The 24,572-nt window shown below is 52.8% G+C and overlaps 1 protein-coding gene across 3 annotated transcripts in view; it reads left to right on the top strand.

Moving 5' to 3' along the window:
* Positions 1 to 24,572, top strand: part of SLIT1 (slit guidance ligand 1) — a 174,502-nt gene that overhangs the window by 95,815 nt on the left and 54,115 nt on the right. For 2 of the 3 annotated variants that reach the window (XM_027960261.3, XM_042239098.1), the window contains 7 exons: positions 16,905 to 16,976; positions 18,058 to 18,129; positions 18,710 to 18,781; positions 19,305 to 19,468; positions 21,819 to 21,966; positions 22,368 to 22,439; positions 22,897 to 22,968. In XM_027960261.3, the coding sequence (XP_027816062.2) occupies positions 16,905 to 16,976; positions 18,058 to 18,129; positions 18,710 to 18,781; positions 19,305 to 19,468; positions 21,819 to 21,966; positions 22,368 to 22,439; positions 22,897 to 22,968 (672 nt within the window). Of the gene's footprint in view, positions 1 to 16,904; positions 16,977 to 17,348; positions 17,452 to 18,057; positions 18,130 to 18,709; positions 18,782 to 19,304; positions 19,469 to 21,818; positions 21,967 to 22,367; positions 22,440 to 22,896; positions 22,969 to 24,572 lie in introns of those variants that run through there. The other variant, XM_042239099.1, reaches the window with a different exon arrangement.

Genomic DNA, 24,572 nt, shown 5'->3' with positions numbered 1-24,572 from the left:
CCTGGCTCCCTCCTACTCGCCATTTGACTTCTCCTTGGACAGACAGGGCAGCACCCCACCCCCCCCACCTCCCCGCCGCCCGTCGCCTACCCGGACCACCCTGACCACAGACTGCTCCTTGCTTCCCAGTCACTCACCATTGTGGGACCTTGTTCTGTCCCCTTAAAAGCCCTCATCCGACTCTGAAATCAGCTTGGCGGGTGTGGGGTTGTACTACATATTTTCTCTCTCCCCCAGCAGAATGGAAACCCACAGAAGCATGAACTTCTTTTGTCCCAGTCACTGTGGCCTGAGGCCCCAGCCCAGAGCCCAGATTCCACAGCAGCTGCCTGAACATCAGTGGCAAGGGTGATGCCAGCTCACATAACCCGGCACTTAACCACGTTCCAGAGGGACTGATCAGAACTCTCTACACGTATTTACTCATCGAGCCTTCACGACAGCCTGTGAGCTACATAGAACAGTTGTTTATGATTCTCACTCTACAGAAGAAGAAAGCAAGGCATAGAGAGGCTGGGTAGCAAGCTCAGAGCCACCCAGTTAGTAAGAGGCAGAGCCAGGTTTCAAAGCCAAACAGTCTGGCTGCAGAGTTTCTACTCTTAACTCACATGTGGAGTTTGCTGGGTCTGTTGTGTGCACGAGGGAACACGGACTGTGCACCCTGTACACCACCATTCCCCGTGGCCCTGTCCCTCCATGATGGCAGCCTGCACCTCCAAGTGTCTTGTCCCCTAGCCTGCAGCCATCCAAGCTGCAGGTCCTTCTCGCTCCCAAACCCTTCTCTCCCCGGCCACGAGTGAGGACAGCCCTTCCCTTCAGCCCTCCACTCAAGATCTGCTTCTGCCAGGAAACGGCTGCAGTGCCAGGACTCCATTCCCACCTCTGCCTGGTGATTAGTCACGTAGGATGTGTCCCCCTGGGCAGGTCACCTGCAGGCTTCACACTCATCATCCAAGCCTGACACCTCCAGCCATGGGCAAATTATCCCCGGGCCGCAGGTCTGCCTGAGAGAGGCCAGGTGGCAGAGCCCGGCACTCGCAAGAAGCCCCAGCAGGCTCTCATACTGAGCTCTTTTCATTTGCACCTTAGCTGGTTGTCAGGCGCAACGCGGACTCAGTGCCGCTTCTCGCTGTTCTGCAGAGCCGAGCACTGGCTCCATCTCCACCTCAGAGCCTCATCCCCAGTCTGGGGGTCTTGGCCTCTCTCCTTGTCTTTTTCTCTCATCTAGCTTCTTTCACTTCTTTCTCTTCTGGCCCATTTTTCTTTATTAAACTCTTGTCTTTCTGTCTCTGGTGCCCTTGCTTTTCCATAGATGTCTCTGCACGGAACCTGAGCCTGGGAGTTGGTCTCTGCTCTCGCAGGGTTGCTACCCATTGCTTTCCTGCACTTTGACCCTCCAGGGTACAGCCCAAGGTGCACTGGCAGGCTGGGAGCCTGTGGGATTCCAGCTTCTGGTCTGGCTTCTACCGCTCCTCTGATAAATAAACTTGGTGCAGCCCCTCCCTCCCTTGGTGTCTAAACCCTTCCCATGGCCTCTCATGAGATGACGGGAGTGTATTTGTGCAGGGACAAACACTAGAGCCACCTTGAAGTATCAGATATGGCACTTCTTTCCTTTCATGGAGGTGGTCACCTTTGGAGGCTGCCACCCCCAGCATTGCCCCCAGCACCTGCTTCTGGCTCCTGAGATGCCCTCTTCCTCTCTCCCTTTAAAAAAATGTCTATTTTATATCAGAGTACAGTTGATTAACAGTGTATACAGCTTCAGATGTACAGCAAAGCGATTCAGTTTTACATATATCTATTCTTTTTCAGATTCTTTTCTCATGTAGGTTATTACAGAAGATTGAGCAGCGTTCCTGTGCTATACAGTAGATCCTTGTTGGTTATTCGTTTAAAATACAGCAGTGTACATGTCAGTCCCACACTGCTCAACTCTCTTCCCTCCATAACCCTCCTTTTCCCTTTTCTTCTTTCTCCTTCCAACCAAAAACGTCCTGAACAGCACAGTATCGGAAGGAGATAGAACGTTGGATACATACACACAGATAAATACATACACAGGTAACTTTGCTCAACCAGCTAAATTTAGTAGCAAACTTTCACCCATGCTATAAATAGCTCTTTTCCTGAGTAGTAAGTTTGGCTGAACAGAGAAGGCTAATAATTTTAGGGTGACCAGGAAGGTTGTCTTTGTTCAAAGTGTTTCCTTTACGTTCCTCAAACACATAGGATGTCACCACTGATGAAAGTTGAGTCGGGAATCTTTTTAAAATGCGCGTACTTCGAGGATTGAGGCTGTCAGTCATTACCAGGCTCACTTTCGTCAGTATCGATTAGCACCAGTCATTCAGTGGGACTGGAAATACTGGGAGAGAAAGGACTGGAGAAAGAGGTGGCATTGTAAGGGAGGTGTCCTGGGTTGGGGAGGCCAGGTGAGGGGAGTGAGGGTTACAGTGTTAGAGGCCACTTGTGTAGAAAGGATTCTGCAACTGGCTGCACTTAAGAATCTCCTGGGGAGCTTTGGAATATTCTGGTGCCCAGGCTCCACCCACAACTAATGAAATCAGAATCTCTGGGGTGTGGGGCCCAGGTATTAGGATTTTTTAAACCTCCCCAGATGGTTCCAGTAGGCAGCCAAATTTGAGAACCACGGCTCTATCCAGCGCTTTGCAGTTTGAATGTGCGAATAAATCACCTTATTAAATGTAGGATCTTTTTCTGCAGGTCTGGTGTGGGACCTGAGATTCTGTATTTCTATCAATACCAACCCTACACCTCTCTGATCCCACTTGGAAAAGCAAGGCTCTCGTTTCCATTGCTCTTTCTCCACACTGGCTTTGTTCTCAAACAATAAAAGATGAAAAATGGGGACTATTGGCCAGGTTGACTCCCCACCCCCACCCCCGTACAGAGCTCTGGTCATCTTGAGTTGGAGTACAGAGTTAGACCAGAGGCCTTGGGCTCCCCAAGCTGAAATCAGACCTGGAGTGCTTCTGCCTCTGGATGTGCGCTTGGTGCAGGAGGTGAAAGCAATGAAAGGTGAACTTAGGCAGGTGTGTGGGGAGTGAGGGGGTGGGGTGTGTCTGTGTACCTGGTCTGTGTGGTGTGGTTGTACCCCCTTGTTGATGTGGCTCAAGTGATAGCCTGTCCCCTCGCCTTGGTGAGCCTTCTTCCAGGAGGCAGACAGAGGGCAGATGTATCCTTCCCGACATCTGTGCTGTCATTATTATTATCAGGAGGCGAGAGACTCGCAGACATGCAATGTGACAGGTGCAGTGATGGAAAGAGCAGAGGGTGTTGTGAGATGTGGAGGAGTGGGTAAGTGGGGGGGATGACGGAACGGCGAGGTGGGCCGACAGAGTGGACCATGGTCAGAATCAGGGCTGGAGAGGCTGTTCAGCTTTCCTCCCTAGGGGCTGTGGCCCTTCCCACCTGAAACTGTCACCAAGGAGGTATGAATCCATCTCAGAGCCTTTGCCCTCTGCTGGACAACAGGCTCCACAGAGGAACAATAGCCATGTGTGGGATCACAGTGGCGGGCCTCATGCCTCATCCTGGAGGGGACCTGTTTTTAATGTCACGATGTCATGGACCACTCAAATGCTAGTCTGATCTTTTGAGTAGCCACAATGATCATCAAATATTTATTGAATCCCACCTTTCTGCTAGACAGGCAGTAAACAGACATGGCCCTTGCCTCATGGAATGCATGATTTAATTGAGGAGATAAACATTAAATAATACTATGAACAATCAATTGATTAAAACTATGCTAAGTGCTAAGAAGAAAAACATGGATATGGTTAAGAGGTGGCTGAGAAAATACATCGTGTCTTTGAAGACACGATCTTATGAATCCATCAGTTCTTTTAACTGGATATCTATGTTATTTATCACAACCTATGTGAGAGAAATAAGAAGAGCAATAACCATTTATTGAGTTTTAAGCTGCAAACTGACCTACCAAATCCTCATGGCACTTCTCTGAGTTAAGCACTCTTACTCTCCATTTTACAGTTGTGGAAAAGAAGGCTCAGAGAGGTGGAACCCAGGGCCCTACGTAACTGTCATTCCGTCTGCAGGTGGTGCTGGGGTGAGTGAGGATGCCCAGATGCTGCAACAACTGTAGGGCCCTTGAGGCTCTATAGCCCCACAGGTGGGGGACTCCTGGTCTGGGGTGTGGAGTGGATGAGGCGGGACAGCAGGGCACCTGGCCGCCCCAGCCATTCCCTGGGGGAGGGCAGGACTGCAAGAGCCTCCTAAAAGTTGGAGGGTATTTACACCCCTCCTAGAGAACGGGGAATTGAGTAAACTGGGATGCTGAGACGATAGTTTCTGAGCAGAGACGTCAGTTTCTAGTGTTCGTACTGCTGGTCAGAGCCTGCCACCCTCTGTCTGTCTCTCCTGGAAGCTGGCCATAGCCACTGCATCAGAAGGTCTCGATGCCCTGTGAGTTCTAGGTTTTGCAGTTAACCTCATTTCCCACACCTAGGTGAAGATGGGGGAGGGCAGGAGCCAGGGAGTGTGCCAGAGACTCTATGAGAAGCCAGCGGCTGGTGGCCTTGGATCCTCCCTCCAGGCTTCCCTGCTCCAGATCTCTTTCCTTCTCAGAGGCCCAGGGGATGCTGCATGTCTGCACTGACTTGTGATTGAAGCCCCTCACCAGAGGATTCCTACGCTCACCTCTTTGTCCTTCAAGCCTACGGGGGTTTGAAAGAAATGACAGATTCTGAGATATTTGTAGGAATCCAGGTATAAGAAGAGGTCCCTGGGCAATGCTTATCCCAGCAGGGGCTGGCATCCTGCTCTCCCCAGGGCCTGGCTTCTCTGGGAAGATATGCTAACCTCGTGTCATTTTTGATGACTTGTATCTGAAATTTATTATACGATTATCTAAGTTCTAAAACAGAGGGTCCTGAACATAATTTAACCTTTTCTTGATGGCTCACTGTCAACATTATGAATGTTCATTATCATACTCTGCTTTCTAGGCTTTCACCTCTTCCCTCCAAGTTCATGCATCAAATGTCACTGCTGACATGCGTACGCTCCTAGATACTTCCCCACCCACCTGTCTGTCACTTCGACGATTCTAATGTGCTGAGCCAGTGTAGCATAGTGGGTTAGCTTGTGGGCTCTGCAGTCAGACAGCCTGGGAAAGTTACAACACCTCAGTTATGCTACCTGGAAAACAGATATGGTGAGAGGTTGCTTTTTTAAAAATAGACTATATTTTAGAGCAATTTTAGGTCCAGATAAAAATTGAGCAGAAAGCATGGAGTGTCCGCATATCGTCTCTACCCACACTCCCCTATCCCATGCCCTGACCTCTCCCACCATCAATATCCACACCAGAGTGGTGAAAGTATTGATTTCCGAAAGCTGTTTTGAGGACTAAGTGAGATAATATATATAAAACACATAAAACACCTAATGCAGTGCCAGGCTTAATGCTTCGTATATGTAGCTATCGTCATCAATAATAGTAAATGTGTGTTAACCACAAGAATCAGTGATGATCATTAAGGTTCTAGGGATTAAAATGAGTGGCTTTTGTGAAAGGATCTGGGGGAAGTTATTTCCAGCATGGCCAGTTTGTCAGCCCTTCTCTGTGCTTTGCTCCGTGTCCAGGAAGTGAGAGGTCTTACTCCTGGGGAAGTGGGGCAGGATCTTTACTTCTGGAGAAGTGGGGGCAGAAGCTTTACTTCTGTCTAGAAGTTGCTTAGTGATGTGGACTCAGCACTTGCCTCTCCTGAGTCTAGGAATGGGTCCTTTGATCCTCATAACAGTGCTCTCCCGACCCACTGCGTGTATGCTATGAACCAGACTCTCTGTGGGCTTATGAAAAAAACTTTACTATACAAGGTTTGGTGTGTGGGCTAGGTAGAAGGTGCCTAGAAACCAAGGTATGTCTTTAATCTGGCTTCAGCACCATGGACAGCTGCCCCAATCAACCGCAGATCCTGGCTTTTCTGGGCTTTCTCGCTCTTGCCACTTGCAGAACACACTCACCAATTAGACCTCTTCCTTGCCCAATAACATGGCAAAGCTCTGTCTTTTTGCCTGTCTTGGAGGTAGTTAAGGGTCTCCTGCCCTTGGGGCATGTGGAGGGGAGTGTATGTGGAGTGTATGTGGAGAAGAAGTGAGGGGCTGCAAATATTCTGGGGAGGCTGGCCTTGTGCCGTTCCAGTCTCCCAAGCTCCCCTTTTCTTCTGAGAAACTCCTAAGACAGAGCCTGAGCTGCTGTGAAGGAGATAGAGAGATAGTGGGTGAGGTCTTGGGTAAAAGAAATGGGCCCCATTTTCTCCTTCTGGACCAGGGGAGAGAAGACTGGAAATGCCCCAGGGCCTCAGTGATGCCCTATTGGCCTCCTTGGTGGGCCAGTGCTGCCATGGGCTTCAATCAAACATCTGTTCTGGCATTAGCTACCCTGCTGCATTGGCTGGGCCTCCAAGTTCTCCCTGGGGAAGCTCAGACTAGCAACTTGATCACTTGTCCTGAGTGGAGGCCCCTCCTCGAGCACAGCTTAGATTCTGCTTGCCCAGTTCTGTAGTCCCTGTGCTTGGTTCTCTTTCCCCAAACTTCACTGGGTCCTGCCTATACCTTTCCCAGGTCCTTATGAGGGAACAACCCAAAGAATATGCCGTCAGAGTCTACATAAACTTAACTGAGAAAAGTGATATGAATGAAGGATGGCCTACACGCACGCATCCCTCAGAATATTCTAAAACCCACCCTGGCTCAAGGCAGGCCAGTGGAGGGCAGTGCATGGCATGGGGCTGACCTGTCTGCAGAATGACTTCTCCTGAGGTCTGGTTTCAGGCTGTGAGCCTGGACTGGCAGTCTATAACTAATTGCCCTGTGAAACACATTGCTGTGTCAGAAGCAGACCAATTTACCAAATGTCATTTTGCTAAAAGCCAATTTGCCCAAAGCCAATTCACTGAATGGCCAATTTGTCAAATGACCAATTCATCAAAATGACTTACTTTCTTTAACTCCTTGGTGTGAGTTGACTGGTTTGCGTTTTGCATTTATGATGGTACTTTAAGGACTGATCCATTTGCCCCTGGCCACACTCCAGGTGTTTGAACTATGGTGAACGCCTCCCGAATCTCTTCCTTTGACTGCAGGGAGCCGGGGCAGGGAAAAACCAATAGCCCCTGAAAGGCCTTTGTGAAGACAAATGGGAAACAACCCAACTAAAATGAGACTGGTAAAGGAAACAAAGAAATTTAGCAAACTGCCTTTTGGAGAACTGGCTGATCTGTGACTTGGCTTCTAGGCAAGTGACTCAGAAGGGGGCAACTTAATGTCCTCGAGCCTCCTTTGGGGATGTTGGTAAGTGTCCCGATTTTCTTTTTTTTTTAATATTCGGCTGCTTTATAGGACCCGTACGAGGCCTTTATGCTTGGTTTTAGAACCAGGAAAGGCCACACCTCTCCCAAGCTCGCTTTCATCTCTGGTCTTGGCAAACAGTATGCATAGCAATCTCCATGTCCTCAGAGTCTGGAGAAAGTCCAGGCCCATGTATAACACATGCAAAGGCTTTTATAGGGCGTGCTTCTCCCTCTCATTTGATATGTTTACTCATTTTAAAAATCATTTTCTTTATTTATATTTTTGGCTGTGCCAGGTCTTCACTGCTGCACAGGTTTTTCTCTAGTTGTGGAGAGCAGGGGTTACTCTCCAGTTGTGCTGGGCGTCTCATTGTGGTGGCTTCTCTCGTTGTGGAGCACAGGCTCTCGGGCACACAGGTTTCAGTAGTTGCCGCTCCTGGGCCCTAGAGTGCAGGCTCAATAGTCATGGTGCACGAGCTTATTTGCTCCCGAGTTTCCACAAATTGATGGAGAAGGCAATGGCAACCCACTCCAGTACCCTTGCTTGGAAAATCCCATGGACGGAGGAGTGTGGTAGACTACAGTCCATGGGGTCGCAAAGAGTCAGGCACAACTGAGCAACTTCACTTTCACCTTCCACAAATTGAACACACTCACATAACCAACAGCAAACAGATCAAGAAGGAAAATATCATAAGCACCCAGGAGCCTCTTGTACCTCCTTCCAGTCATTAATCCCCCTGCATGGGGTAACCATGATCCTGCTCCCCAGAGCACAGACTCATCTTGCCTATTTTTGTGCTTTATATGAAAGGTGCATGTGGTATCTAATCCTTGCTATAACCTGGTAAGAGGGAGCTGTGATGAACTCCCCTTTACATACGAACAACCAGATTCAGAGAGGTTGAGTAACTTCCCAAAGGTCACACAGATAGTAAATGGTGAAACTTGGAATCAAACCCAGTTTTGGAATCTGGCTCCAAAGTTCGTGTTCTTTCCCCTATGTATTAAATTTTTCTCCTGCTGAAGCCCCACCCTGTCTCTTTCCTCCTTCTGTCTCACTGTTCCCTGTGCCTGGACTGGGAATCTGTGAAGTCATTGGTCCTAGCTACTCAAAGATGTCTGGAACAAGAGCATTATCTCCCCCAGTGCATCCCTGCTTAGGACTCAGCAGCATGCCTGGGGCTTCCTGGGGGCTTGGTGCGTAATGGTTGAGTTCGGGGAAGAATTAAGTGGGGGCTTACATTATGCCGGCCGTCTTCATTTGCCCGATTGCCATTACTGTGTCCTTGCCATGGTGGCTGGGACCTATGCCCGCTGGTTTGTTTCCTGCTTGTCCTGGAGCCACTCACTCCCGAATGGGACTCTAGCCTCTGAGCAGATTTCCTTGGCAGGGCTCTGTGGTTGCTTTCTGGGGGTGTGCGCCTCTCCTCTGACATCTCTTGTGGGAATTGATTGCAATGATGCTTGGTAGCTGCATAACAAACAGCCCAGTTCACAGAAATGTTACCCAGGCTGGTTTTACAGTGCCATGATCCAGGGCTGTTTAATGTCTCTTCTTAATGAGTTTTCTGCAACATTAACTCAGTGAGGCTGGAGGGAGAGGGCAGCTGGCCACAGGAGGATGTGTGACTTCGGGGTGGTGTTGTGGGCATGAGAGGGAAAGTGTCTCTCCTGCCAACAGTGCCTGGCACGCACTGGTCACTCAGAGCCGCCTATTTATTCTGCAAAGGTCCAGCCCCGCCATCCATGGTGTCAGCCTCCAAAACCACCTACAGGAGTTTGGACATCAGGAGTTCCCTGGGAAAATATTGGGTGCTCGATGCTTTAACAAATCTTAAGTCTTCGCAGAGCATGTGAGAGCTTTAATTCCATGAATGTTATCAGCATCTGAGGAGGAGAAGATGGAGAACGAGAGGGGGTCAGAGCTGGACCACCAGCAATTAGTAGGGGTCATTTTGAAGCCTTATTGGCAATACAATTGTCACCTACTGTGTGCCAGATAGTCTTTGGGATATGCTCATATGCCTTTGTCTATTTATCTTATAAGCTTATGTTACAGATGAGGAAACAGGTGCAAAGGGGCAGTCAGTTGATTCTGAACTTGCTTTTGAATCCAGTTTGCCTGGCTCTCCTCCTAGACCAGCTACTGCCTGGCCAGCACTTCATCCTCCTCCCAGTGAGGCTTTTTTGGGGGATATGAGTTTAGCTAATGGCCCAGCCATTTATTCCAGCTGGCCTGACTCAGGGCCCCAGGGGAGCAGAGGAGAGGGGATCTGGGGAGCACAGAGATTAGCTAGGGGAACTGGCCACTTAGTGCAGCCGGGACCCTTAGGAGGAGGCCCAGGTAGCTCCCAGGTGGGGTGGGGTGTCTTCCTTTGTTTTGACAACAGCAGAGCGGGTGGGGCCCAAAATCAAAGGAAACTAGACCGTGGATGGCAGGGCCAGTTCCGCCTTCAAGCTACCAGCTGCAGCAGCGTGCCCTTTGATCCCACTCCCTGCTCTCTTCTGCATTCTTCCCCCTTCCCTCAACCCAAACTTGACTTCTGGAGACAAAACAAATTCATCCATGTTGAGAATCAGCCTCTGATAAGCTTTCAGTTTGCTCTTCTAGGAGCACCTGAGATTTATGAATGATAAAGTTCCAGTCCCTGCCTTGAGGCTGGAGTCAGGCAAATGTCTCTACACGTCTTTATCAGCAAATGTCTCTCAAGAACCTGCTTTGAATGTCACCTGGAGACAGGTGTGCACACATACCAAGGGTAACTCTGGGGCACCTGAATGTTGTCCCTAGGCTGGGGAGACTGGGCAGGGAGGGATAATTGCAGAATTAATTTCCCTCCTGGGTAAGAAGGGGAGGATTTGAGGGGAGACTTGAGGGACAGGCAGAGACAAAGGAGGGATGGTCCCGCCAGGTCCCAGGCGCACCTTAGATGTGGTCATGAGCCTGGGGCACCATGAACCTTTCCCCTGGAGTCCTCCTGCGGCAGGGACCTGGGGTGCCGAGCCGACCTCTGGGACTCTGTCTCCAGCCCCTTGCCTGAGCCCTGACCTGGAACAGTGGCTCTTGACCTTCTCAAAGGAGCGGATTACTTCCTCCATGCCAACGCCCTCTTAGCAAGTGTCGCCCTGCCCCGACCTCAGCAGGGATGCAGGGAGGACAGTGGTACTAATGTCGTGGCTGGTGAGCGCCTCCTCTGTTCCCTGTGAAGGTGGCAGCGGCACGAGGCTGCTCTTCCCTCTCTCTGCCCAGTGGGGGAGTTTGCGTCCAAGCCTCCCCCAACCCAGCACCCCTAAAAATAGGAGTTGTCACTTCTGTTCCTGGCTATGAAATGCTGGCAGGCACAGGGGCTATGACCCCTAGCCTTTAGCCTCAGCTGGGATAGGAACCTCTGGTGGCTCGGACAGTAAAGAATCTGCCTGCAGTGCAGGAGACCTGGCTTCAATCCCTGGGTTGGGAAGATCTCCTGGAGAAGGACACGGCTACCCACTGCAGTATTCTCACCTGGAAAATTCCATGGACAGAGGAGCCTGGCAGGTTCTGGGGTCGCACAGAGTTGGACACGATTGAGGATGCACGCACAGTGCAGGGACAGTTTTAAACTTTTCCCTCGTCAGAGGCAGCACATTTCAAGCTTTCATATACATGTGAATCACTGGGGGTCTGGTTAACATAGATTCGGATTCAGTAGGTGGGGCCAGAAGGTCCATCTTTCTGAATCTCCCAGGTGGCTCCGCTGCTGCTGGTCCAGGTGCCAGAGTCGTGGGTGCTGTCACCCGCCAAGGGGTCTTGGGTGGCACTTACACCAGCAGCAGCAGCGTGAGGGAAGCTGCTCCGAGCTGGGCCCACCCAAGTGTCATTCCATCCTCCTGACCTCTTGGGAAGGCTGGTACTTTCGGAAGTGGAGACCAAGGTGCTGGGAACTAACTGAAGGCTGTGCCTGAGGTCATGCGGCAGGCCAGCCTCCAGCCTCACCCCGTCCCCGATTCCAAGTCCTAGAATTGTCAGCCCTGACTCTCTTCACACCCCCAGCCCCAAGGCCTGTAAAGACAATTAGCAGTGGCAGTCGACTGCCCGCCCCAGTCAAGAGTACCACACACACACACACACAGCCTCAGTTAAAGCCATGGCCCCATGATTATTCCCGCTTTACAGAGGAGGAGACAGAGGCTCTAGAGGTTTGGAAACTGGCATGAGGTCCCTCAGTGGTTAGGTGCTCAGCTACCTTCATTTGCTCCAAGGCTTAGGTCCTTAATCTGATAAAGGAGCCCCGTGCTAGGTGGCTTGGAGTAGTCAGGCTGCGCTGGTTTCCTCCAGGCTCCACACTGGGTGAGCTCAGGATAACCAGTCAGACGAGAGGACAGGCCAGTTTGCCCAGAGACTCCGCGTGTCTTGAGAGGCAGACCAAGCAGGCCCCGAGCTCTGCAGTGGGGCCATCGGGTGGAGGTAGGAACCCAGGCCAAGTCTGGCTTTGGCTGGGCCCCCCACTGATTCCCTCAGAGGCCAGGCTGCCAGCAGGACCCAATCTACTTAGAGCGTGAAGGGGGATTAGCAGTGAGAACATGGGGTCTCAACCTCTGCTTCCCAGCCCCCGCCTCCCCAGCCCTGGTGGAGGCTGGAGGGATTGGCGGGAGGAGGGCAGCAGGAGCGAGGGCTTCTGGGAGGGTGCCTGAGCCAGAGTGTGGGCCTGCTGCCCCTTCTCTTCAGGGAAGGGACCCAGCCGGGCTCACTGGGGTGCCTGAGCCAGGGTGCAGGCCTCCCTGCAGAGAAGGGACCCAGCTGGGCTCACTGGGGTGTCCCAGACTCCAGGAAGGTGCTATTAGCCGCAGCCTGCCTCTCAGGGCCCCTCATCTTGGGGGGTGGTGTTCAGGCAGGGAATATTTGCACCCTGAGTTTGAGACCCACCCCCTCCATGGACTCCAGGGGTCCAGTTCCCCCTCCTCCTCTGGGTCCCACGAGAGTTACTCAGTCATCTTCGTCAGAGGCTCCTCAACCCCTCTGCTCATGCAGCTGGGACCACCTCAGAGCCATGGAGGGTGGTGACTGGAGTTATGTCAGGATGTGGGAAGGGCAAGCTGATTTAACCCCAGTGGCCACAAGTGCTTTTCCAGCGCAATGCCCCGCCCCCCCTTCAGACCTCTCCGTAGCTGGATGTCAGGCAGAGAAAGGACAACCATACCCTGTGTCCGGGAAGAGGTTTGGTCCCACAAAGCTGACACAGAACCAGCCGTCCTGCCCCAGGTCCCTGCTTTCCCCTCTCAACCCCAAGGCCTGTCCTAACTCCTTGTTTAGTCAGGAAAATGCAGAGGAATTGCTGCAAGAGACTCAGGGAGGGAGCCACTTTATTCAGCTAAATGTTACTGAGCCCCTGCCGTGCACTACATCTAGGGAGGGATACAACGGTCTGGAGCCAGAGATTGGAGGCTAAATCAAAAAAACCGAAAATCAATATTTTATTATATTCATTACACAAATATTTCATTATAAGCCTGGATTTCTGCTGAGAAGGAAAATCACAGGGGCCTTGGGAGCCTGTAGCAGAGGGAGCCATGCAGGGAGATGTCTGTAGACTGAGATATGAAGGATGAATAGGGGTTACCAGGAGAAGAGTGGAGGGAGAGTAGTTTTGGCAGAGGAAACGGAAGGGCAAAGGTCCTGTGGCAGAAGGGATTTGAGGGGACGGCAGCCTATGTGGAGAGCACCCAGTGCCTGTCACATCAGATCCTACAAGGTAGGTGCCACTTCTTAGCCCCATTTTGCAGATGAGAAAACTGAGGCCAGAGAGGTTAGGTGACTCACCCAGGACAACATGATTTGAGTGAGTGAGACAGGGCTCCTTGACCTCAAGTCACCGTGGTGACACTCGGTTGTAGCTCTCAGCCAGTGGCCGCTGCTCCTTGGCCTCTCAGTGTGTGCTTCCTGGACCGGCAGCATCTGTATCTCTGGGAGCCTGTCGGAAATCCAGGACCTCATTCTTACCTGTAGACCAGTCCCTGGTCTGGTTGCTGCGTCCTTGCTCTGGTAATCTGATTCTTGCTGTCCGGCCTGAGGCTGCCTTCTGAGCTGCTGTCTGCCCCGTGGCCGCATGCCCTGGGCCTCCTTTGGCCAGGATCGGGGCACCAGCTGTTCAGAGCCCCCTTCTTCCAGGATGGCCCCTCTCAGTATATCGCATCCTGTTCTGACACACCCGGGGCCACGCATGCACCTCACTTCAGGGTCTCTGATAAGGTCACTGAGAGAGGAGAATGGGAGCAACAACGACCAACTTTCAGGGAGAAGGAGGCTCTGGACCTGGGGAAATACGATGAGGAGAGTCGTAGGTGGGACCTTTGGAGTTTGCGTGCCAAAGTGTGAAAATGGAGATGAGGAACTTTATTTCCCAGAGGCTTGGGAAAGGCAAGATAGTTGTTGACCAGGTAGGAGATCGGCTGGGGCAAAAAAGTAAAGAATGGTTTGGGGTTTGCCAAATGGCTGAGCAGGCATCCAGGTCCAGGGGTGGCTTCTGGCGCCCCCTAGTGACTAGTGAGAAAATTGGAAACAACAGAACCTTAGCAAAGGGATTAGGGGACCGTGCTTCAGTTGGGACAAAGCCAGCATTTCTTAAAAACTGCCAAATGGAGGGACTCGAACAGAAGCATAAATACATGAACACTCTTAATCTTCTTCAGAGCCCTGTAGAGTAGATATTTTAACTCTCATACTACAAATAGGGAAACTGAAGCTCCCAACTATGTAGCTTCCGGGGCCCACGGCTGTAAATGGAAGAAGCAGGAGCTGCGTTTGGACCCTTCCATTGCAGAGGTTGGAGTCTCTGCGCCGCCCTTTCTGCTAGCGCTCTGCATGTCCTCGACTTGCCGAGGCTCAGCTGTTTCCCTGAGGTCTAGACGTTGGCCTCTCCCAAGGTCTCAAATTCAGTTTCCTTTAATCTTTCTAACAGCATGAGCACCATCCCCACAGCCAGCCTTGGACTCTCACCTCGTTAGGGGGTGCTTGGCTTCCACTGGGGGCAGAATCTTTTCTCTACAGGCTTTGGTGCCCCAGAGCCATGTCTAAAAGGCCATCAGATCACACCCCTCTCTGGTGTAACTGTCACCTCCTCTGCTTGGCAAGGCTTTTTCCTTTCAACACCCTCCACCCACCCCCTCCTGCTCCCAGCTGTTCCTGGATCAAGCCAGGCTCATGCCTCCTGCCTCTGAGAGACCATTCTTGCCCCTTCTCTCCCCACGTAGCTCCTGGTGTGCATCCTTACAGAATTACTCTGCCCGAATCATACTTTGATGCGATGCTACTCTAAGAAACAGACACATGAAACCCATTTATTATATGGATCTAACGTTATTGATTAGGACACTCAGTCATTTTTTACAGAGACCCCTGGAGAAATTCTTGTCGCATCTTAGTGCCCCAAACAGCTATCCTCCTGAGAAATTGATTCTTTTGAGTTTATACATGTATCGAGGATGCAATTAACTGACCAGTTTTCGCTTTACGCATGGGCTCTCAGAAAGCTTCACACTCACCCTCAGTCCCGGACCCGGCAGCTATATGGGTCGTGTGATGTTGCATGCTCAGTGTCCACCATTGATTTGTCTTCCCTTTGCCCTACTTTTTACTTCTGCACTCTTGCTGTTTTATAAATCCCTATAAGCCACCTGCAAGCCTTTCTGGAACAAGGTTGGCCTAAATCAATACACTGATCAATACAAATAAAAAACCTTCCTTGCAGGGCTGTAGTGAGGATTAAATGGAATAATGGTGGGGAGTTCAGCCCAGAGTTCCCTGCCAGGCTTGGCTGAAGGGCGAACTGCTAGCTGAGACAGAGACAGGCTGGTTAGATGAAGCCAGACACAACTGAAATGTAGTTATGGAGGAGAGGAGAGTCTGTGTCGCAGGCTTGAGATGCCTTCTTCAAGGAGAGAGTGAGCAGGGAGCGTGGGGTGTGATGGCGACACAGCTCCTTGAGACCGCAGGTGCTTGGGGCGGGTTAGGCGGCTGGGGGCAGGAGGGGCTGGGGTTTTGAGAGAAGGGAGCTCAGAGATGTCGGCTCACACTCTGTCTGGGGGGGCAGGGTTTTAGGGGCAGCTGTTCCCCCACTTTGCACACAGGAAACTAGGGCTCAGGAGGAAAAAGGGTAGACCCAGATTCAAAGCCAGGAAGTGGGGAGATGGGATTTGAACCAGCCTTTCCGAGGTCAGGGCCCCGTGCACTCTGCTTCAGCGCTTCTGTTTCATTGTCTCAGCCAGAAAAACTCAGGCCAAGGGGAGTAGTTCCCACAGCTTAGGGAATTCCCAGTGGGGAGCCCTGTGGGCTGAGTTCTTGGGGCTCAAGGTAAACCCTGAGGCTCATGGGTTGAATGGCTGAAAGGAAGGAAATGGTCAAAGCCCCATGGATCTAGCCCAAAAGGAGGGTCTGAGGTCTGCTGAATTGTCCAACATAGGGTCCTGAGTTGGGACCAGCAGCCCAGGCCACCAGAGATTGTCAGAGATTGGCTGCAGTGCATGGGGAGGCTCTGGGACCTGGCTGCTAGGTTCAGCTTCTGGAGCACTCCCCCTACTCCCACCCCACCTCCATCAGCTTTTTTCCCTTAAAGAAGCTGCCTAACTTCTCTGAGCCTCTCTTTCCCACTTCCTGCAATGGGGATGGTGATCGTATTTGGCCCACACTGTGACGTGCTGGGCGGGGCAGGGGTTGGGGGCGGTTGTTATCTCCACTGTGGGAAGCAAAGGGGCATTTATAAAGTCTGCAGTGAGGATTGAGAGAGGGAGGAGAGGCAAGTGGACAGGAGCCTGAGGCCCAGTCCTGCCAGGGAAGGGGAGGCCGGTTTGCTAAGTCTATGCAGTGCCTTCTCTCTCACTTCAGGATGTTAATAAGGGGAAGGTGATGAAGTCCTGGATGGTCCCTGCCCTCCACGCCTCAGGGCTAGGATGCAGGCCTGTGTTCCCTAGGTGGGCATGCTTAGTCCCCAGGTGGGCCCAGGCTTAGTAGCAGCCCTGGTCACCGCAGACCCCAAGACCACAGCACCTGGAGTCAGCTCCAGCCTGGAGTTCAGGACCTAGGTGGGCTCCCTACTGCTGGGTTACCTGGGATCCAGCTGTGCCTTCTTCTGGTGCTTCTGTTCCTGCTCAGTAAAACACAGAGAGAGCTATCAGAAGACTCTCTACCGGTCTGGGGCAGCTGGGGGCTCTGTCGAGAAGCCCCTGCTCTTTCCTTTGCAGCCCTGGAGGATGCCTCGGGGCCAAGTTGACTCCCGCGGATCTGGCGTAAAGGGTTGGGGGCTGGTGGAGCCGATCTCTGACCACTGCCCCAGGCTGCACCCTCCAGCTGCAAACCCTCTGCCCAGAAAAGGGACAGTGGTGGGGGCCTGAGCTCTGACTCGTCCACTCATTCATTCGACAAATGTTTGCCAGTGATCTTTGTGTGCTGAGCACTGTCCCACGTGCCAGGACACAGCTCTGTCTGGTCCGGGTAACGTCTGGCTCGCTTGACCTCCCTGGCTCTTCAGGGTGCTCTGGAGAAATGTTTCTGATTATTTTTTTCTCCCTCTGGCTTTGTCCTCACAGGGACCTAAGTGAGAACACCATCCAGGCCATCCCCAGAAAGGCTTTCCGTGGAGCTACAGATCTCAAAAATTTGTGAGTATAAGCCTGAGAGGGAAGGGGGCTTGGGGCTGCAGGGCCACCCCTGGCAGCATCCTGATGGGTCTTCCTGAGCCCAGGCAGCCAGGGAGCTGGTCTGGGCTCTGAGATGGCTCATGCCAGCATGGTTTTCTGGAACAATCTGGGGTGGAAGATGCCCAGATTGAAGGCATTTCATCAGCCTTGGGGGACCCAGTTAAAAGGAGTGTCATCAACTGTGGGATTCTTGTTCCATTGAAATGAACAGTCTCTGTGCCCTTGCCCTTCGGTGGGTGGGGAGAGTTGGGTTTGACTGTTCCCTTTTTTTTTTTTTGGCAGGTCTAAATTGTATAAGCTGTTGCAAGTCAGTTAATTTCACTCAGCCTCTATATATTGTTCTGCAAAATGGGGGCATCATATTTATGTCACAAGCTTGCTCTGAGTTTGAAATGAGACCTGGAGATGAATACACTCTGTTGAATGCTGTGTAAATGTAATGGTTTATTCCTATTATTCGTATTTATTCTAGTCGAAGCTTATAACTCCACCCCAGCCCAGGTCTGACTGCTGTAGTGATAGCAAATGCCTGGCATGCTTGTCACCCTCCTCCTACGCCTGGTGCCTGTAGTAGACATTGGTAATCGATCACTGCATTCTTCCCCAAGGAGCCCAATCACAGCTTAAGTTTATCCTGGACACAGCAGGCCAGGTAGCTGCCTTGAGTCGGTCTCTCTTAGCCCTCAGGCTGAAATCTGTTTGCCAGCTCTGGCTGCGATGGCTCCTACGATAGACTCTCATTTTACAGCTGCCAGCTCCCTCTAGGTGGTCTCTAAAGTGGAGGTGGTACCTGCTCCCCAGGAGATGTGCAAGGTTGAGTAGAGGAAAATAATATACCTCTTGCTTATACTTACTGTTTTAAAAATAAGAAAGACTTTAAGCTTTTATTAACGATTACCAATTGGATCGCTGTGTGTGTACTGGACAAACGATTGGGGTCAGGCCTCTGTGTTTGGAACTAGTGGAGTGCTGGGTGGAATGCTGGGTCCTCCCTGCCATAGGTAACGTGCTGTCCTCTCTACCACGTTCCTTTGCTTCACAGACAGCTAGACAAGAACCAGATTGGCTGCATTGAGGAAGGAGCTTTCCGGGCTCTGCGGGGGTTAGAGGTGCTGTAAGTAAAGCCTAGGAAGGGCAGCAAAGGGAGGAGAGCAAGCTGACATAGGTCTCAGGGACCCAGCAGCTGCGCGGAAGGCGGGGGTACCTGGGAGGTGGGCTCTAGGCCAGAACTTGCTGCCCGCGGACAGAAGGGCTCGTGCTCCTGGGATCCTGCCTGTGGCAGCGTGATCCAGGCTTAAACTGCTTGTGATGAAGCCGCAGCATGAGTGGCTGTGTCTCTCCAGAGTTTCTAACCCACAAGGCCGGAGTGGCTCCTCTTCCTCCCTCTGTCTGTGTGAGCCCCACGCTTTCTTCCAAGCCAGCCAGAGCCTGCACCCATCCTCCCCTCCTGGCTCCCTGTCCCCTTTCCTACCAGCCTCTGAGTTTATGGCGCAGCTGCCTCCTTGTCACTGTCCCAGCTCAGGGTTTTCCTCTGAGGGTGGCTCTCTGGCATAACCCCTGGGGTCCAGCCCAGCGCTGGTCCCTTGAGGGTGAACCGTGGGTGCAATGTGAGAGAGAAGCCAGGTCCCCCCATTCCCACACAGCTTCCTGCTGGGCTGATATAAGTGACCTTGGTTCCCGCCTCCCCTACTCAGGACCCTGAACAACAACAACATCACCACCATCCCGGTGTCCAGCTTCAACCACATGCCCAAGCTGCGGACCTTGTGAGTCAGCCCGGGGCACCCGAGAGCACAGCGCCCAGCTGGGAAGGTGTTGGGGCTCGGGGTGGGGGTGGGGAGAGCTCGGCCTCCTCTGCGACCCCAGAGGTCACCCCAGGGCAGGGGCTGAGTGGAGCTGGGGGAGGGGGAGTGATCTAAAAGGGAAGGACGTTGAATGTCTTTTATGTTTGATGTTTCCCTTGGACAGCAGATAATTTGTTTTTGGGTTTGAAGGTGAGTTAAGTGATATGAGGGGAGGGTGTCTGTGAGCTCAGTGAGTGTGTCCTCACGGGGCACACTCTAGCCAAAGGGCTGCCCCCAGTGCTGGGAGAGGAGGCAGGCTTCCCCCTGCTCAAATAATCTCCAAGCTGGGGCCTGAGCTGCGAAGCTGGCTGGGTGTAGGCTGTACCCCGACCGAGTGGGCTTCACCCCCTACCCCTGCTGAGTGGAGGGGCTCCGCCTCAATGTTTCCAGGGGCTGGGGACCCAGGTTGGTTGTGAGCCTCCCTGTCCTCGCCCATCCCCTGCAGCCGCCTGCACTCCAACCACCTGTTCTGTGACTGCCACCTGGCCTGGCTCTCCCAGTGGCTGAGGCAGCGGCCAACCATCGGGCTCTTCACCCAGTGCTCGGGCCCCGCTGGCCTGCGTGGCCTCAACGTGGCCGAGGTCCAGAAGAGTGAGTTCAGCTGCTCAGGTGGGTGCCGGTCCTGCTGGGGCTCTCAGACCCCCACCCCGTGCCTCCTGCCCGCCTCCTGTTCCCGCCCAGGGCCTCCTGCCACCACGCATTCCCATCTGGGTCACCCAAGACCGCCTGTCCTCATCCATGGACGCCTCTTGGACCACACGCCATCTGCTACACTCACCCACTCTCTCCTGTCCAGACTCACCGCCTCCTGTCCTCAGTCATTACCTCCTGCCCTCAAGCATTGCCTTTGTCTCCACGCATCACCTCCCGCCTCCACTGCGTTTCCCCTCCGGTCCCCACCAGCAGTCCTTTCCTGTTGCCTGCCCCTTGTCCCTCTGCCCCATCCCTTCGACTCAGTGCCTCGCTTTTGCTTCTGCCCAGTGCTGCCAGCCCTTTCCTCCCTCCCCCCCTCCAGCCCATCAACCCCCACCCCTCACTTCCTCCACTCCTTGCCCCCTCCTATTCCTGCCTCTCTCTTCCCTCATTGTGCTGCTTTGAAAAGTCACTGAATTGGACCTAAAGCCTCGGTTTGAGGCGAGATTGCTGGGAAAATCCCACGGACGGAGGAGCCTGGTGGGCTGCAGTCCACGGGGTCACCAAGAGTCGGACACGACTGAGCGACTTCGCTTTCACTTTTCACTTTCATGCACTGGAGAAGGAAATGGCAACCCACTCCAGTGTTCTTGCCTGGAGAATCCCAGGGACGGGGGAGCCTGGTGGGCTGCCGTCTACGGGGTCGCACAGAGTCGGACACGACTGAAGCGATTTAGCAGCAGCAGCAGACTCTAGAGCCTGTACCTCCATCTTCCACTGGGGGTCCTGTGAGGGCCTCCTTTCCGGCCACCTCGCCTCCTGTCTGGTCCTTCCAGTCTCCACACTGCAACCAGAAAAACCTAAAGGGACGGACAAATCTGGACTGGTTACTGTTGCTTCGTCCTAACCCGGCCTCCCGGTGCTCCTGGTAGAGGCCAAGCTGGCCTCCGGCTCCTCGAGGCTGGGCCAGGCCATCTCTGCCTCCTCCATCTAGTGGCCTCCTCACTCTCCGTCCCCGGGGGCTCATCTCCGCCCTCCCCGGGAGCAGGTGCCTCCCACCCTGGCCTCCTGGCAGGCTGCTCCCCTGCTGGGTACTCCCTCCCCGCCTTGCTGCCCCGCCTGGTCCTCACCCTGCAGAGCCCCAGATGGGACTTCTGTGGGCTGGTTGCAAGGTCCATGAGCACATGGGATTCTCTGGTCATTTCTTAGTGCTTTGCTCACGCTCGACACAGAGACAGATGCTCAGGGAATGTTCACTGAGTAAGTGACCAGCTCACAGATTCATGACAGGGGATCAGATGCTGCCCATTTCTCCCGAGCCTGTGGACCCGAGCCCACCAGTCACACAGAGGTTGGCGTCCTGTCCTCAGCATGAAGCTGGGGATGGGGTGGGGTGGCTGTCTCCTCCTCCTCAGCACCGGTGCCCCTGTGCTCAGGGCTGCTGTGTGTGTGAGACACGACCCTGCAGCTCCAGGCTGGGGATGTGTGTGTGTTATGCAAAACACAGGGCTGAGAATAGCCAAGCAGTTTCTTTCCTGATATCCCAAAGTTGGAGATCACCCGCATGCCCACCAGCAAGAGACTGGATTAGCCAGTGATGGCAGAGCCATACAATAGCCCACGACTCAGCAATGAAAAAGAAACAACTGTGGACTCATACAGTATAATCGGCGAATCTCAAAAATTTTACCTTGAATGAAAAGAAACCAGATGTAAGAGAGCCTGTGGTCTGGTTTTGCTCAGGTCCACAGACAAGCAGAACAAATCTTTGGTGAGAGATCTCAGAACACTAGCTACCTTGGGGAAGGCACATGAGGGAAACTTCTTGAGTGATAGAAATATTCCATGTTGAGGGGGTGGTTCTGTGACTGTATCCATATGCAGGAATTGGATCAGTTCTACACTTAAGATGGTACACTCGGTATAAGTGATATATCAGTATTAAAAAACATGGGCCCTTACATCAGACACTGGGCTTCACCCTGAATGCACCACTCATTAGCAGTGTCACTTGCACAGACTGATATCGAGGACTCCATTTTCTCACCTGGAAAGTGGCCACGATGATATCATGCTCTTTGCAGGGTTGTGCAGTAGGAGTCAATGAGATGTTACATGCACAACCCTTATCACAGCATGTGGCTCAGAGTATGCACTGGAAAAATATGGTCCTTCTTATATTCAAGCCAGAAGTGTCCACTGACTTGGACTAGAGCCCAGAGCTTCAGAACTGAGGCTAGGATTTCTTAGTGTGCAATTCACACCCTCACGCAGCAGAGTTAGGTTCAGAGTCAAGTTCAGCAAACATCAGGCGCTGTTTCCGCAGGCCAGGGGGAGGCGGGGCGCGCGCCCTCCTGCACCCTCTCCTCCGGCTCCTGTCCGGCCATGTGCGCCTGCAGCAACGGCATCGTGGATTGTCGTGGCAAAGGCCTGACCGCCATCCCTGCCAATCTGCCCGAGGCCATGACAGAGATGTGAGTACAGGCAGGGCCGGCCAGGCTCTGGTGGTCCAGGGAGGAGCCAGAGCAGGCACTACCCCAAGGCCCCTCTACACTTTGCCTCAGTTGGGCTGAGCTCTCTGCCCAAGGCTGGCACTCTGGAAGGTTGGGGAGGGGTGTCCCTCTGTGGTTCATCTGTCCAGCCCAGCTGGGCCAGTCTGTAGAATTGGTTTCTTAGTATTAACATCACACATGAGCCCCTTTCAGCCACACCAGCTTGGGATAATGGCACTCAAAACCAGCTCCTTTTCTCTGCTATAGGCCCCCTACTCCAGATGAGGATGGGAGCAGGGACTGATGGGTAAAGGGCCTGGTTTCAACAACAACTTGGATGGGGCGACCTGCCCTTGTCCTTCTTCTGTGTTTTCTCTCTGCAGCCGGCTGGAGCTCAATGGGATCAAGTCCATCCCCCCAGGGGCCTTCTCTCCCTACAGAAAGCTGCGGAGGATGTGAGTGCCTTCTGCTGTTTCCTGGGGGTCAGCATGGGGCAGAGCCCAGACCAAGCATGCCACTGCTCTGGGGCAGGTGCTGACTCTGCCTCCCATGGCTGTGCCCAGGGCCAAGCCATCACCTGGCCTTCCTCCCAGGCTCATCTGTGACGTAGGGATGGTGGTGGTGCCACCTGCTTGAAGGGTTGTCATGAGACCTAAAGAGGATGCTGAGTCCGAGTCTGGCACATGACCAGAACTGACTGTCATGCTCCCATTTCAGCTTGGGCACCAATAGGAGCAATTGAGGCTGTGAGGGGTGTGTGTTGGGTTGCCCCCCTGTGATGGATATGGCCCTTCTCTTTCCTAATGTCAAAGAAACTTCTGCCCTCCCATAGTATCTGGGAGGCAGGAGGCAGGCAGGGCTCGGTGGCTGTTGAGGGATTCAGCCACCCTCTCTCCTTTGCTTACCTTGCAGAGACTTGAGCAACAACCAGATCTCGGAGATTGCGCCTGATGCCTTCCAGGGCCTCCGGTCCCTGAACTCACTGTGAGTAGCAGTGCCAAGGCTCTGCAGTGGTCCAGGGCATCGCCCTAGGGCACCTCTGGTGGATGTGAGAGAAGGAACGTGTCGCCACCCACCCAGCCTCAGTGGGTCTCCCTCTGGCTGCAGTACCCAGGGTTGTTGTGCTCAGCTTTCCCTTCCTCTTTGTGGACCATCTGCAGCTGGGAGGGGGAGGAGGGAATCAAGGGCTGAGTGCATGGAAAAGCTAGGCAGAGCTGTTGCCCCTGGCAACGGTGATGCTCTTCCTTTTGCAGTGGGGATTTTCCCAGCATTCTTTGTGGCAGTCATCTGACTCAGTCCAACCTTCATGTTGGCCCTGCCTCCACACAGAGGCCCAGCACTCTGTTCTCCTAAGCATTCCCTGGGTTAGGGAATGGCAGCAACCACCAGCTCTAGTTGTGAAATCTGCCACAGCTTATAACTTTTGTCCCAGACGTTCTCTGATCTCAGGCTGTGTTGGGTGATGGTGAAGACCGTGTTTCCTGCCTACCTGTTCCCTAACCCTGTCCAGTATTTCCCTTCCCTCAACAGTTTATTGGGGACCCATCAATCTACAAAACACTGTGTGGCACTGAAAATTAGTCTAGGAAATGTTGCTTCATCTTTCTTCTTCCAAGAACCCTTGCCTGCACTCCCCGGTTCACCTAGCCTCTCGCTCCCTGAGGTCTCATGGTACATTGTCTCCAGAGAGTGAACTCAGGGTGCCCTGTAGTGAAGCAAGCTCCCTGTTGATGGGGGTTGTTCATCACTCTTGGAAATGAGTATTTTAACCTGTTCCTTGGCAAAACTGGACACATGCTTGGCATTGATTTGGGGCCTGGGAAGTGGAACAGAATGGAACTCTGTCCAGGGTACTACAGGAGGCTGTCGGCCCAGTGTCTTCCCTGTGCACCCTCTTCTCTTGGAATAGGATCCAAGGTAGTGGGTGGGGTCATTGTGAGTCACACAAAGTGGTGCAGTGTGCAGCCTGCACAGCTGTACTTGACAGCCTGGTGATGGGTCACTACCACTGGCTGAGATCAGATCCTGAAGATGGCTGCTAAAATGCAGGGTCTTCTTCAGAAAAGCGAATAAATCTCCTCCTAAATTGGAACATGACATCTAACCCATCTAAGTGGGTTCCTCTCAAGCCTCCTCACTATATAGAAACTTTCACGCTGAGGTCATGCAAAAAGATCCTCTTGATAATGTCCACCTTGCAGGCCCTGACCTGTCTCCCTGCCTCAATTCCCACCCATTCCATTCCCCACACAGCAGATGGAGGGAGCTTTCCAAATCAGATCATGTCTCAGAGGCCTCCTGGTGCTGGCTGGCTAAGATTCGAGCTACAGTGCACTTTGTTTCCTCCACCCAAACCATACTGAAGCTGTCTACTCGGGCCAGCCTGGAACCTGCTTAGCTCCCACTGTGCCCTCCTCCAAGAGAGATCTCAAAGAGAGAGCACACTGCTTCTACTCAGATGGAGTGTTTCCAGGAGTGCCTGGAGGGGTGGGAGGGTGCCTCCAGGTCTCCATGACACTTCCACTGTCTGTCTGACCTCATTTCTGCCTGTGTGTCTTTTTTGAACATTTGTATTTTTTTCTGAGTAT

This window comes from Ovis aries, chromosome 22 (assembly GCF_016772045.2).
Source record: "Ovis aries strain OAR_USU_Benz2616 breed Rambouillet chromosome 22, ARS-UI_Ramb_v3.0, whole genome shotgun sequence".
Classification (NCBI taxonomy): domain Eukaryota; kingdom Metazoa; phylum Chordata; class Mammalia; order Artiodactyla; family Bovidae; genus Ovis; species Ovis aries.
This window is presented reverse-complemented; position numbering and strand designations above follow the sequence as displayed.